This window comes from Stenella coeruleoalba (assembly GCF_951394435.1).
Source record: "Stenella coeruleoalba genome assembly, chromosome: 7".
In the NCBI taxonomy this organism is placed as follows: domain Eukaryota; kingdom Metazoa; phylum Chordata; class Mammalia; order Artiodactyla; family Delphinidae; genus Stenella; species Stenella coeruleoalba.
Genome location: NC_137153.1, coordinates 53,694,519 through 53,707,205, shown reverse-complemented (window position 1 = coordinate 53,707,205; position 12,687 = coordinate 53,694,519). Strand labels below are relative to the sequence as shown.

The window sequence follows — 12,687 nt, the reverse complement described above, 5'->3', positions numbered from 1 at the left end:
GTATGGGACAGTGCGACCAAACCTTTCATAAGCTGTAAAATTTTAAATGCCATGAAAGAGTACACTAAATAACATCTTACGTAATTGCCCCAAAAGATATCAATTAATTAAGTCCAAGTCTTGTCTTGGCTGGAGATAAAGTGATTTCTTTTTTGTTTTTTTTTGAATTTTATTTTATTTATTTTTTTAAACAGCAGGTTCTTATTAGTTATCCATTTTATACATATCAGTGTATACATGTGAATCCCAATCTCCCAATTCATCACCACCACCACCACCCCCCCGCCACTTTACCCCCTTGGTGTCCATACGTTTGTTCTCTGCATCTGTGTCTCAATTTCTGCCCTACAAACCAGTTCATCTGTACCATTTTTCTAGGTCCCACATATATGCGTTAATATACGATATTCATTTTTCTCTTTCTGACTTACTTCACTCCGTATGACAGTCTCTAGATCCATCCACGTCTCTACAAATGACTCAATTTCATTTCTTTTTATGGCTGAGTAATATTCCATTGTATATATATGTACCACATCTTCTTTATCCATTCGTTTATCAATGGGCATTTAGGTTGCTTCCATGAGCTGGCTATTGTAAATAGAGCTGCAATGAACATGGTGGTACATGACTCTTATTGAATTATGGTTTTCTCAGGGTATATGCCCAGTAGTGGAATTGCTGGGTCATATGGTAATTCTGTTTTTAGTTTTTTAAGGAACCTTCATATTGTTCTCCATAGTGGCTGTATCAATTTACATTCCCACCGACAGTGCAAGAGGGTTCCCTTTTCTCCACACCCTCTCCGGCATTTGTTGTATGTAGATTTTCCGATGATGCCCATTCTAACTGGTGTTAGGTGATACCTCATTGTAGTTTTGATTTGCATTTCTCTGATAATTAGTGGTGTTGAACAGCTTTTCATGTGCTTCTTGGCCATCTGTATGTCTTCTTTGGAGAAATGTCTATTTAGGTCTTCTGCCCATTTTTGGATTGGGTTGTTTGTTTTTTTAATATTGAGCTGCATGAGCTATTTATATATTTTGGAGATTAATCTTTTGTCCGTTGATTCGTTTGCAAATATTTTCTTTCATTTTGAGCGTTGTCATTTTGTCTTGATTGTAGTTTCCTTTGCAAAAGCTTTTAAATTTCATTAGGTTCCATTTGTTTATTTTTATTTTTATTTCCATTGTTCTAGGAGGTGGATAAAAAAAGATCTTGCTGTGATTTATGTCAAGGAGTTTTCTTCCTATGTTTTCCTCTAAGCGGTTTATAGTGTCCAGTCTTACATTTAGGTCTCTAATCCATTTTGAGTTTATTTTTGTGTATGGTGTTAGGGAGTGTTCTAATTTCATTCTTTTACATGTAGTTGTCCAGTTTTCCCAGCACCACTTATTGAAGAGACTGTCTTTTCTCCATTGTATATCCTCGCCTCCTTTGTCATAGATTAGCTGATCATAGGTGTGTGGGTTTATCTCTGGGATTTCTATCCTGTTCCATTGATCTATATTTATGTTTTTGTGCCAGTACCACATTGTCTTGATGACTGTAGCTTTGTAGGATAGTCTGAAGTCAGGGAGTCTGATTCCTCCAGCTCCATCTTTTTCCCTCAAGACTGCTTTGGCTATTCGGGGTCTTTTGTGTCTCCATACAAATTTTAAGATTTTTTTGTTCTAGTTCCGTAAAAAATGCCATTGGTAATTTGATAGGGATTGCATTGAATCTGTAGATTGCTTTGGGTAGTATAGTCATTTTCACAATATTAATTCTTCCAATCCAAGAACATGGTGTATCTCTCCATCTGTTTGTATTATATTTAATTTCTTTCAGCCGTGTCTTATAGTTTTCTGCATACAGGTCTTTTGTCTCCCTAGGTACGTTTATTCCAAGGTATTTTATTTTTTGTGTTGCAAGGGTAAATGGGAGTGTTTCTTTAATTTCTCTTTCATATTTTTCATCATCAGTGATAGGAATGCCAGAGATTTCTGTGCATTAATTTTGTATCCTACAACTTTACCAAATTCATTGATTAGCTCTAGTAGTTTTCTGGTGGCATCTTTAGGATTCTCTATGTATAGTATCATGTCACCTGCAAACAGTGACAGTTTTACTTCTTCTTTTCCAATTTGGATTCCTTTTATTTCTTTTTCTTCTCTGATTGCCATGGCCAGGACTTCCAAAACTATGTTGAATAATAGTGGTGAGAGTGGACATCCTTGTCTTGTTCCTGATCTTGTGGACATGCTTTCAGTTTTTCACCATTGAGAATGATGTTTGCTGTGGGTTTGTCATATATGGCCTTTATTATGTTGAGGTGGGTTCCCTCTATGCCCACTTTCTGGAGAGTTTTTATCATAAATCGGTGTTGAATTTTGTCAAAAGCTTTTTCTGCATCTATTGAGATGGTCATATGGTTTTTATTCTTCAGTTTGTTAATATAGTGTATCACATTGATTGATTTACTTATATTGAAGGATCCTTGCATCCCTGGGATAAATCCCACTTGATCATGGTGTATGATCCTTTTAATGTGTTGTTGGATTCTGTTTGCTAGTATTTTGTTGAGGATTTTTGCATCTATATTCATCAGTGTTATTGGTCTGTAATTTTCTTTTTTTGTAGTATCTTTGTCTGGTTTTGGTATCAGGGTGATGGTGGCCTCATAGAATGAGTTTGGGAGTGTTCCTTCCTCTGCAATTTTTTGGAAGAGTTTGCGAAGGATGGGTGTTAGCTCTTCTCTAAATGTTTGATAGATTTAGCCTGTGAAGCCATCTGGTCCTGGACTTTTGTTTGTTGGAAGAGTTTTAATAGTAGTTTCAATTTCATTCCTTGTGAGTGGTCTGTTCATATTTTCTATTTCTTCCTGGTTCAGTCTTGGAAGGTTATACCTTTCTAAGAGTTTGTCCATTTCTTCAGATTGTCCATTTTATTGGCATAGAGTTGCTTGTAGTAGTCTCTTAGGATGCTTTGTATTTCTGCGGTGTCTGTTGTAACTTCTCCTTTTTCATTTGTAATTTTATTGATTTGAGTCCTCACCCTCTTTTTCTTGATGAGTCTGGCTAATGGTTTATCAATTTTGTTTATCTTCTCAAAGAACCAGCTTTTAGTTTTAGTGATTTTTGCTATTGTCTTCTTTGTTTCTACTTCATTTATTTCCGCTCAGTTCTTTATGATTTCTTTCTTTCTACTAACTTTGGGTTTTGTTTGTTCTTCTTTCTCTAGTTCCTTTAGGTGTAAGGTAGATTGTTTATTTGAGATGATTTTTGTTTCTTGAGGTAGGATTGTATTGCTATAAACTTCCTTCTTAGAACTGCTGTTGCTGCATCCCATAGGTTTTGGATTGTCCTGTTTTCATTGTCATCTGTCTCTAGGTATTTTTTGATTGCCTCTTTGATTTCTTCAGTGATCCCTTGGTTGGTTAGTAATGTATTGTTTAGCCTCCATGTGTTTGTGTTTTTTTACGTTTTTTTCCCTGTAATTGATTTATAATCTCATAGCGTTGTGGTCAGAAAAGATGCTTGATATGATTTCAATTTTCTTAAATTTACTGAGGCTTGATTTGTGACCCAAGATGTGATATATCTTGGAGAATATTCCGTGTGCACTTGAGAAGAAAGTGTAATCTGCTGTTTTGGATGGAATGTCCTGTAAATATCAGTTAAATCCATCTGGTCTTTTGGTTCATTTAAGGCTTGTGTTTCCTTGTTAATTTTCTGTGTGGATGATCTGTCCATTGGTGTAAGTGAGGTATTAAAATCCCCCACTATTATTGTGTTACTGGTGATTCCTCTTTTATAGCTGTTAGTAGTTGCCTTATGTATTGAGGTGGTCCTATGTTGGGTGCATATTTATTTATAATTGTTATATCTTCTTCTTGGATTGATCCCTGATCATTATGTAGTGTCCTTCCTTGTCTCTTGTAACATTCTTTATTTTAAAGTCTATTTTATCTGATATGAGTATTGCTACTCCAGCTTTCTTTTGATTTCCATTTGCATGGAATATCTTTTTCCATCCCCTCACTTTCAGTCTGCATGTGTCCCTAGGTCTGAAGTGGGTCTGTTGCAGACAGCATATATATGGGTCCTGTTTTTTGTATCTGTTCAACGAGCCTGTGTCTTTTGGTTGGAGCATTTAATCCATTCACGTTTAAGGTAATTATCGATATGTATGTTCCTATTACCATTTTCTTAATTGTTTTGGGTTTGTTTTTGTAGGTCCTTTTCTTGTCTTGTGTTTCCCACTTAGAGAAGTTCCTTTAGCATTTGTTGTAGAGCTGGTTTGGTAGTGCTGAATTCTCTTAGCTTTTGCTTGTCTGTAAAGCTTTTGATTTCTCAGTAGAAACTGAATGAGATCCTTGCCGGGTAGAGTAATCTTGGTTGTAGGTTTTTCACTTTCATCACTTTAAATATGTCATGCCACTCCCTTCTGGCCTGTAGAGTTTCTGCTGAGAAATCAGCTGTTAAGCTTATGGGAGTTCCCTTGTATGTTATTTGTCGTTTTTCCCTTTCTGCTTTCAATAATTTTTTTTGTCTTTAATTTTTGCCAATTTGATTACTGTGTGTCTCTTCATGTTTCTCCTTGGGTTTATCCTGTATGGGACTCTCCGCGCTTCCTGCACTTGGGTGGCTATTTCCTTTCCCATGTTAGGGAAGTTTTCGACTATAATCGCTTCAAATATTTTCTTGGGTCCTTTCTCTCTCTCTCCTCCTTCTGGGACCCCTATAATGCAAATGTTGTTGCATTTAATGTTGTCCCAGAGGTCTCTTAGGCTGTCTTCATTTCTTTTCATTCTTTTTTCTTTATTCTGTTCCACAGCAGTGAATTCCACCATTCTGTCTTCCGGGTCACTTATCTGTTCTTCTGCCTCAGTTATTCTGCTATTGATTCCTTCTAGTGTATTTTTCATTTCAGTTATTGTACTGTTCATCTCTGTTTGTTTGTTGTTTAATTCTTCTAGGTCTTCGTTAAACATTTCTTGCATCTTCTCGACCTTTGCCTCCATTCCTTTTCTGAGGTCCAGGATCATCTTCACTATCATTAATCTGAATTCTTCTTCTGGAAGATTGCCTATATCCAGTTCATTTAGTTGTTTTTCTGGGGTTTTATCTTGTTCCTTCTTCTGGTACATAGCCCTCTGCCTTTTCATCTTGTCTGTCTTTCTGTGAATGTGGTTTTTGTTCCACAGGCTGCAGGGTTGTAATTCTTCTTGCTTTTGCTGTCTGCCCTCTGGTGGATGAGGCTATGTAAGAGGCTTGTGCAAGTTTCCTAGTTGGAGGGACTGGTAGTGGGTAGAGCTGGCTGTTGCTCTGGTGGGCAGAGCTCAGTAAAACTTTAATCTCCTTGTCTGCTGATGGGTGGGACTGGGTTCCCTCCCTGTTGATTGTTTGGCCTGAGGCGACCCAACACTGGAGCCTACCTGGGCTCTTTGGTGGGGCTAATGGCAGACTCTGGGAGGGCTTAAGCCAAGGAGTACTTCCCAGAACTTCTGCTGCCAGTGTCCTTGTCCTCATGGTGACACACAGCCAACCCCTGCCTCTGCAGAAGACCCTCCAACACTAGCAGGTAGGTCTGGTTCAGTCTCCCCTGGGGTCACTGCTCCTTCCCCTGGGTCCCGATGCGCACACTAATTTGTGTGTGCCCTCCAAGAGTGTAGTCTCTGTTTCCCCCAGTCCTGTTGAAGTCCTGCAATCAAGTCCCGCTAGGCTTCAAAGTCTGATTCTCTAGGAATTCCTTCTCCCGTTGCCAGACCCTCAGGTTGGGAAGCCTGACGTGGGGCTCAGAACGTTCACTCCAGTGGGTGGACTTCTGTGGTATTAGTGTTGTCAGGTTTGTGAGTCACCCACTCAGCAGTTATGGGATTCGATTTTATTGTGATTGCACCCCTCCTACCGTCTCATTTTGTCCTGTCCTTTGTCTTTGGATGTGGGGTATCTTTTTTGGTGAGTTCCAGTGTCTTCCTGTCGATGATTGTTGAAAGTGATTTCTAGGTAGCAGTGACACAATACACGTTAAGCTCTTAGGAGAGTACTTAGCTTACAATAGATGATCTGTAAATATGAACAACCATGATTTTCAAAATATTACTTTTTAAAAATTTAACGGGTAATCTTTATTTCTAAGATTTCTTTTTTGTTCCGAAGGAGCATCTTATTTAAAAAGGGCAGGGTAATTTGTGACAACGTGGATGAACCTGAAGGGTATCGTGCTAAGTGAAATAACCCAGACAGAGAAAGATAAATACTGGATGGTACCACTTATATGTGGAATCTAAAAAAAGAAGTTGAACAGATATTGTTGCCGGGGGCTGGGTGGGAGAAATGGGGAGAGGTTGGTCAAAAGATACAAACTTCCAGTTATAAGATGAATAAGTTCTGAGGATCTAATGTACAACGTGGTAACTGTAGTCAACAGTACTGTATTGTGTACTTGAAATTTGCTAAGAGAGTATTTAGTGTTTTTACCAAAAAAAAGAAAAAGTAACTGTGAAGTGATGTGTGAATTAACTTGATTATGGCAGCCATTTTACAATGTACATGTAAATCATGTTGTACACATTATATTACAATTGTATTTGTCAGTTTTACCTCAGTAATGCTGGAGTAAAATCCTGTTTCACAATTTAAAATAATTAATAACAGGGAAAAAAATAAAAAAGGGCAGGCCTTCTTTTTGATTTATTATCCTGCTGCCTGTTACAGAGGATGAGAAAACTTAAATTTCTGTTCCCCACTTCCATTAACTTTGTTTTAATGGGGGTTATTTTCTCTGATTGGTCCCCTGGCCCACTTTTTTGAGTGGCTGTTCCATTTCATATGTCTGGTTATTATTCATGGTCTGCTAATATTTATAAATGAAGGACTTGATTATTCAGTGCGGGTAACTGATGTGGTCACTGCCTGCAGTTATGTGGGTTAGTGTTTCCTTTTTCCTGATTGATTTTCCCCCAAGTGCATGTATGGAGGTGATTGATAGGTTAGTGGTTTGATTCTTTGGCTCCACTGCTCCTCCTTTCAATGTGTTGAATGGGAGCTTGTAGGCCTATTCTTGGCTGTGCTGTGCAGTAAGCTGGGTGTGTGTGGATGGCTCCTGTTCAGTGTGGGTGGCAAGTGTTCAACTATTTAAAAGTGGTAGGATTACGTACCTGATTGGAATATTCACTTTATAACATTTGACATGTTGTTGTGTTTCTTTACAGGGATACACACGGCTTGATAAAAGCCATTATGAAATTATTACAAATGCAAGCTCTTAAGGAAGGACATGGTGGAGAGAAGAATATTCAGGATATATATAATATTAGGTATGCCTTTTCTCCTTTCTTTTGAAACTTTTTTTTTGGTGAATTGTTAAATAAGTTATGAATTGAGACATGCTAATCCATTAAGAATTAGTATATTTAACTCAGCAAGGACTGTGAGTCTTGCCCTCTCTTAGTATTTCAAAGAGACAGGATTGAGATAGAGTTGACTACTATATGCTGAGTTAGTATTTCAAAGAGACAGGATTGAGATAGAGTTGACTACTATATATTGAGATAGAGTTGACTACAACGTGGCTTTCAGGGTTGTTTCCTTGAAATTGGAATCTTTTATCCAAAATTCAGGTCATTTGTTTTGCTCTGGGATATAGAACCATCTTCCCAATACTATGAAAACTGAGGAGTTCATTGGACAGATGTACTAAGAGCAGGAGGGGCTTAGTTTAGGCAGGAGGGTAAACTTCCTCACTATAAAAAGTAATAGGAGGACTATTCAAGGGTTATTACCCAGGGCAAGGTCAGTACTTAGGAGCATTGATTTGCCTTTTTTTTTTTTGGTCATCTACAGAATGTAACATGGTAGAATTATTTTAAAAGAAACTATACACAGCAACAGTTATGTTGAAATATATTGGATTTTATGGGAGAGTTTGGATAAGGGAAGGCGTCATGCTTACTTTTGAAGGTGACCTTAACCATTGCCTTGAAGGTCCTAGAAAGTCATTTCTTAAGAGAGGGGCTCCTTAGTGAGCAGGGGATCCCAGAAGGTGCCATGTAACCAGTGTATATTGTCCTGAAAACTCTGTTCAGTGATGCATCTAGAATATGCGTTTCAAAAGAATGAGACCATGAGACCAGAAACAAGGGCACTGGTTCTGGGGGAAAATGACCTACATAGGCTATGGCGATCCAACAGGGAAAGTAAATCATACCTGTGAACTGTCATTGGCTTGAGCATACAAGACCTGCAGTTTTGAGCATTTGACACCACAGCTATCAGAAGCTGTGCGTGCCTCTCCAAAGTATAATAATACGTGGTACCTATTACTTACGTATATTTATAGTACTTTCCTTTTGGTAATAAGTAAACAGTGTCTCATATATTACAGTGATCTTTCCTGATTTTTTTTAATGTCTTTATTGGAGTATAATTTTCCTGATATTTTAATGCTATTTATCATCTTTATTTTTATGAGCACATTATCGAGAGTTTCTTAAGTCACTTTTTAAAAACAAGGTCAGATTTGCATTTTATATATTTTTTCTTAATTAAAAAATTATTTATTTATTTATTTGGCTGTGCCGGGTCTTAGTTGTGGCACACGGGATCTAGTTCCCTGACCAGGATCGAACCCGGGCCCCCTGCATTGGGAGCATGGAGTCTTAACCACTGGATCACCAGGGAAGTCCCTGTTAACATGTTTTTTGAATGTTTTCAAAAACACAGAAAAGATGGAAGAATGTAGTACAATGGATTAGTTAATTCATTGTTAACTTATTAGTTAACTTGGTTTATTTTAAATTGGGGAAGCAAAAGGAAAATTATTTATTTGAAAATACTATGGAAACTTTGGGTGTGCAGGAGAAAGTTTTCAAAATTGATAAATTTGCTTTTCTTTTTAAAATATGCATTACCTTAACCAGAAATGAACCTAAGGAGTAGATGAGCAGAACTTAATGTTTCTAGATGAGTCGTATAAGCACGTGTGTTCTCTTTTTTTGAAAGAAGTTCAACCTCTTGGGCCAGAGTTCCAGAATGGAAAATAATTCCACTTCATTGTTGTTCAGTTGGAGTTATTTACCTATTTTAAAATAGGAAAGCTATTGAAGTTTTACATTTTTATATAACAGTTTTATTGAGAATAATTCATATACCATACAATTGACTCATTTAAGACACAATTCAATGGTTTTTAGTATATTCACAGAGTCATGTAACCATTGCAATAACCAATTTTAGGACATTTTCATCATTCCCTCAAATTCCTCACCGATTAGCAGTAGCTCTATTTTTTCCTCCACCCAGTTGGGTATTTTTAATTCAATGGTTCTCAACACTGGCTGCTCAGAACCACCTGGGTATGCCTAAAAACAAACAAAAATAGGAACAATGAAATACCCTAGACCAACTGAATTAGATTCTCTGCCATGAGGCCTAAGCTTTTGTAGTTTCAAAAAGGTCCCAGGCAATTCTGATTGACAGTGAGTATAAGATGGTGTGTTAGCGGCTGTCTACTATGCATTCTGATCACCTGAGACCTTGTTGAATGGCAGATTCTCTTTCCTTAGGTCTAAGGTGGACTCAGGATTCTTGTCTAACAAGCTCCCAGGTGATGCTGATGCTGACACTGACACTGACGCTGATGCTGCTGTTTCCCCACCTGCTATAAGTAGCAGAGCTATGAGCAGCATTAGCAGTTCCTGGGAGCTTGTTAGGAATGCAGAATCTCGGACTCCATCTCAGATTATCTGAATTAGAGTCCACATTTTAGTAAGATTTTCCAGATAGTTCACAGGCACCTTTAAGTTTAAGAAGCACTAGTTTTGATGATGATAGAAGGAAATTTTCCGTCACACAGAAGAATCAGAGTTAGTGTCATTTTCATACTGATTGTCCTCACTGTGTGCAAGTGCTAAACTTTCAGTTACCTATAATGTTTCACCTGTTTTCCTATTTAGAATTAGTTTTCTCCAGTAGTTGGTTCTTTTAACTGCAGTCTTGTTTTCAGAAGACAACAGATGCAAGGTGTGGATAGGGAGCCTAGTTTGAGGAGCTGAAATCATACTGGATATATAAGGTTTGTAGAGTGGTGGCACATTAAGAGGACCAGAATCAATCACCTGAGTTGGCATAATCCAGTAATGTTTATGGAGGGCCCTTATGTGGATGGCTGTTTGGCACTATAAATCAGTAGAGTGTAATCAAGTGTATAAGAGTCTTAAGTTCCTCCAGGGGGGATTGTGGGCAGAAACACAGGAGAGGTGAGCCTGGAGAGCAGATTTCCCTCAAGAGAGCTATGATTGCCTGAGTCAAGCATAAAATTGTCATGCTGTTTTAGAATCTTCTTTGCCACATGTTGGTTAGCAATATCATCCAGCCTTGGAGAGGAAGGCTGATGAGCTCTGTATGAAAGCATAAAAAGGATACGAGAAGCTTAGAACTCCGCTGAAAGGTGTTCCCTGGTTATGCCGTAGGATTGATTTAAAATGGAAGTAGTATGACAAATAATTATAAGCTTTCTGGGCATGAAACTCATCTGTGTTTTTATGGTATTAAGGACTCTGCTACTATACAGTTGGATTTTAAGTGTTTCTCACTTCTTTTTGTCCTAATAGCTGATTAATTTGAATTATAGTAAAACAGAATATGTGGTCATCTTATTTTTTATTAAAATTTTTTTAAAAATTGAGGTAACAGCGGTTTACATTACTATTTCATGTGTACAACATTATATTTTGACCTATATACACTACAGCATGCTCACCACGAAAAGTTTAGTTTCCATCTGTCACCGTATAGTTGATCCCATTTATCTGTTTCTCCCTCCTCCTACTTCCTTTCCCCTCTGGTAATCACTAATCTGTTCTCGGTATCTATTTGTTTGCTTTTGTGTGGTTTATTTTGTTTGTTTATTTATTTTTAATATTCCACATGTGAGTGAAATCATATGGTATTCGTCTTTCTCCGTTGGACTCATTTCAGTTAGCATACTACCCTCAGTGTCCATCCAGGGGTTGCAAATGGCAAGATTTCATCTTTTTTTATGGCTAAGTAGTATTTAATTGTACATATGTACCACATCTTCTTTATCCATACATCCATCAATGGGTAACTTAGGTTGTTTCCATATCTTGGCTGTTGTAAATAATGCTGTGATGAACATTGGGGTGCATATACCTTTTTGAATTAGTGTTTTCATATTCTTCTGATAAATACCCAAAAGAAGACATTTGCAAATCATATATCCAATAAGGGGTTAATATCTAAAATATGTAAAGAACTTGTACAACTCAACAGCAAAAAACGAAATAACCTGATTAAAAAATGGGCAGAGGATCTGGGTAGACATTTTTCCAAAGGAGACCTACAGATGGCCAACAGGCACAGGAAATGATGTTCAACATCACTGTATTTATTAGGGAAATGCAAATCAAAACCACAGTGAGATATCACATCATGCCCGTTTGAATGGCTATTATCAAAAAGGCAAGAAATAAGTGTTGGAGAGGATATGGAGAAAAGGGAACCTTTATATATTGTTGGTGGGAAGGTAAATTGGTGCAGCCACTATGGAAAACAGTTTGGAGATTCCTCAAAAAATTAAGAATAGAACTGCCACATGATCCAGCTGTTTCTTTTCTGGGTATTTATGTTGTCATTTTAAATGGGTCTGCCCTGAATTGCTTAAGTCGTTCCAGTTAGGGAGTGAAGAGAGAGGGAGATGTGAGGACCCAGAATGTTAGCCATGGGCTTCCCTTGGTTCCTGTGACTTTCCTGAAGGAGCTTTAGAGTGGGTCTTCTCTTTGTTGAACCCAGAGCTCAGTGGCTCTCAAACTTCCTGTGCCTAAGAACCGCCTGGGGAGCTTGTTATGAGTACAGCTTCTCAAGCCCACTTGCCAGAGATTCTCATTCATTCAGTAGGTTTTGCAATGAGACTCAGGAATACAGCAGCTGGGTGATGGATATAGGTCATTTGTGGATCATGCTTGAGCAATATTGCTTGAGCCCCTGGGAACTTAGTGGTACCATATATGAACTTAGTAGTCCTTAGCTGCAGGGAGCCCCTTGGGGTAGACTGGGAGGGGTCTTGGGTGGTTAATCATGTCTCCTGGCCTCTGTTCCGTATTAGGAAGGCAAAAGGTTTGTTTGCTCCTAACTTAGGCACTGAGGCACCAAGTTCATCTTGCTGCGTCTACCATGGACATTAGAGAGTCCAAGAGCAGAACGAAACAGCAATTCTAATGGAAAAGCAATCCAATGAGAGCAAGCCAAGTGTGGATGCAAGTGAGATTTAAACCTCACTGCTCTCTGTTCAATGAGTAATTCCATGACCCCAACAAGTTAGTGTTCTGCATGGTCAGACAGTAGACGCTGGTAGGAACAGGAGGGGAAGAGAGCCCTCAGCACCTTTCTACAAACCAAGGATGGTATTTAGTGTTTACAGTGCATAAGGAGCTCTTGCTCAGAGTTTTTCATATATGTGTCTGGAACATGCACTTTAACAAGAGATTTGGATACAGAAGTGATCTACCCATCGTGCTTTGAGATACATCAGATTAGAGTGTGTGTAGCCAATAAAGTTCATTTTGTGTCACTGGACCCTTCTATAGTTCAGTGGATTAAACAAGATTAAATGGGGATATTTAAATGGAGTTTCAATTCCCAGTGCCTTTTAGGATGGGGGTAAACTGGAAGAACAGTGAAG

The 12,687-nt window shown here is 38.2% G+C and overlaps 1 protein-coding gene across 3 annotated transcripts in view; it reads left to right on the top strand.

Annotated features, from left to right (window-relative positions):
- The window catches only part of FOCAD (focadhesin), a 314,675-nt gene that overhangs the window by 50,925 nt on the left and 251,063 nt on the right, over positions 1-12,687 (top strand). For all 3 annotated transcript variants that reach the window (XM_079927956.1, XM_079927958.1, XM_079927959.1), the window contains exon 5: positions 7,199-7,303. In XM_079927956.1, the coding sequence (XP_079784082.1) occupies positions 7,199-7,303 (105 nt within the window). The remainder of the gene's footprint in view (positions 1-7,198; positions 7,304-12,687) is intronic.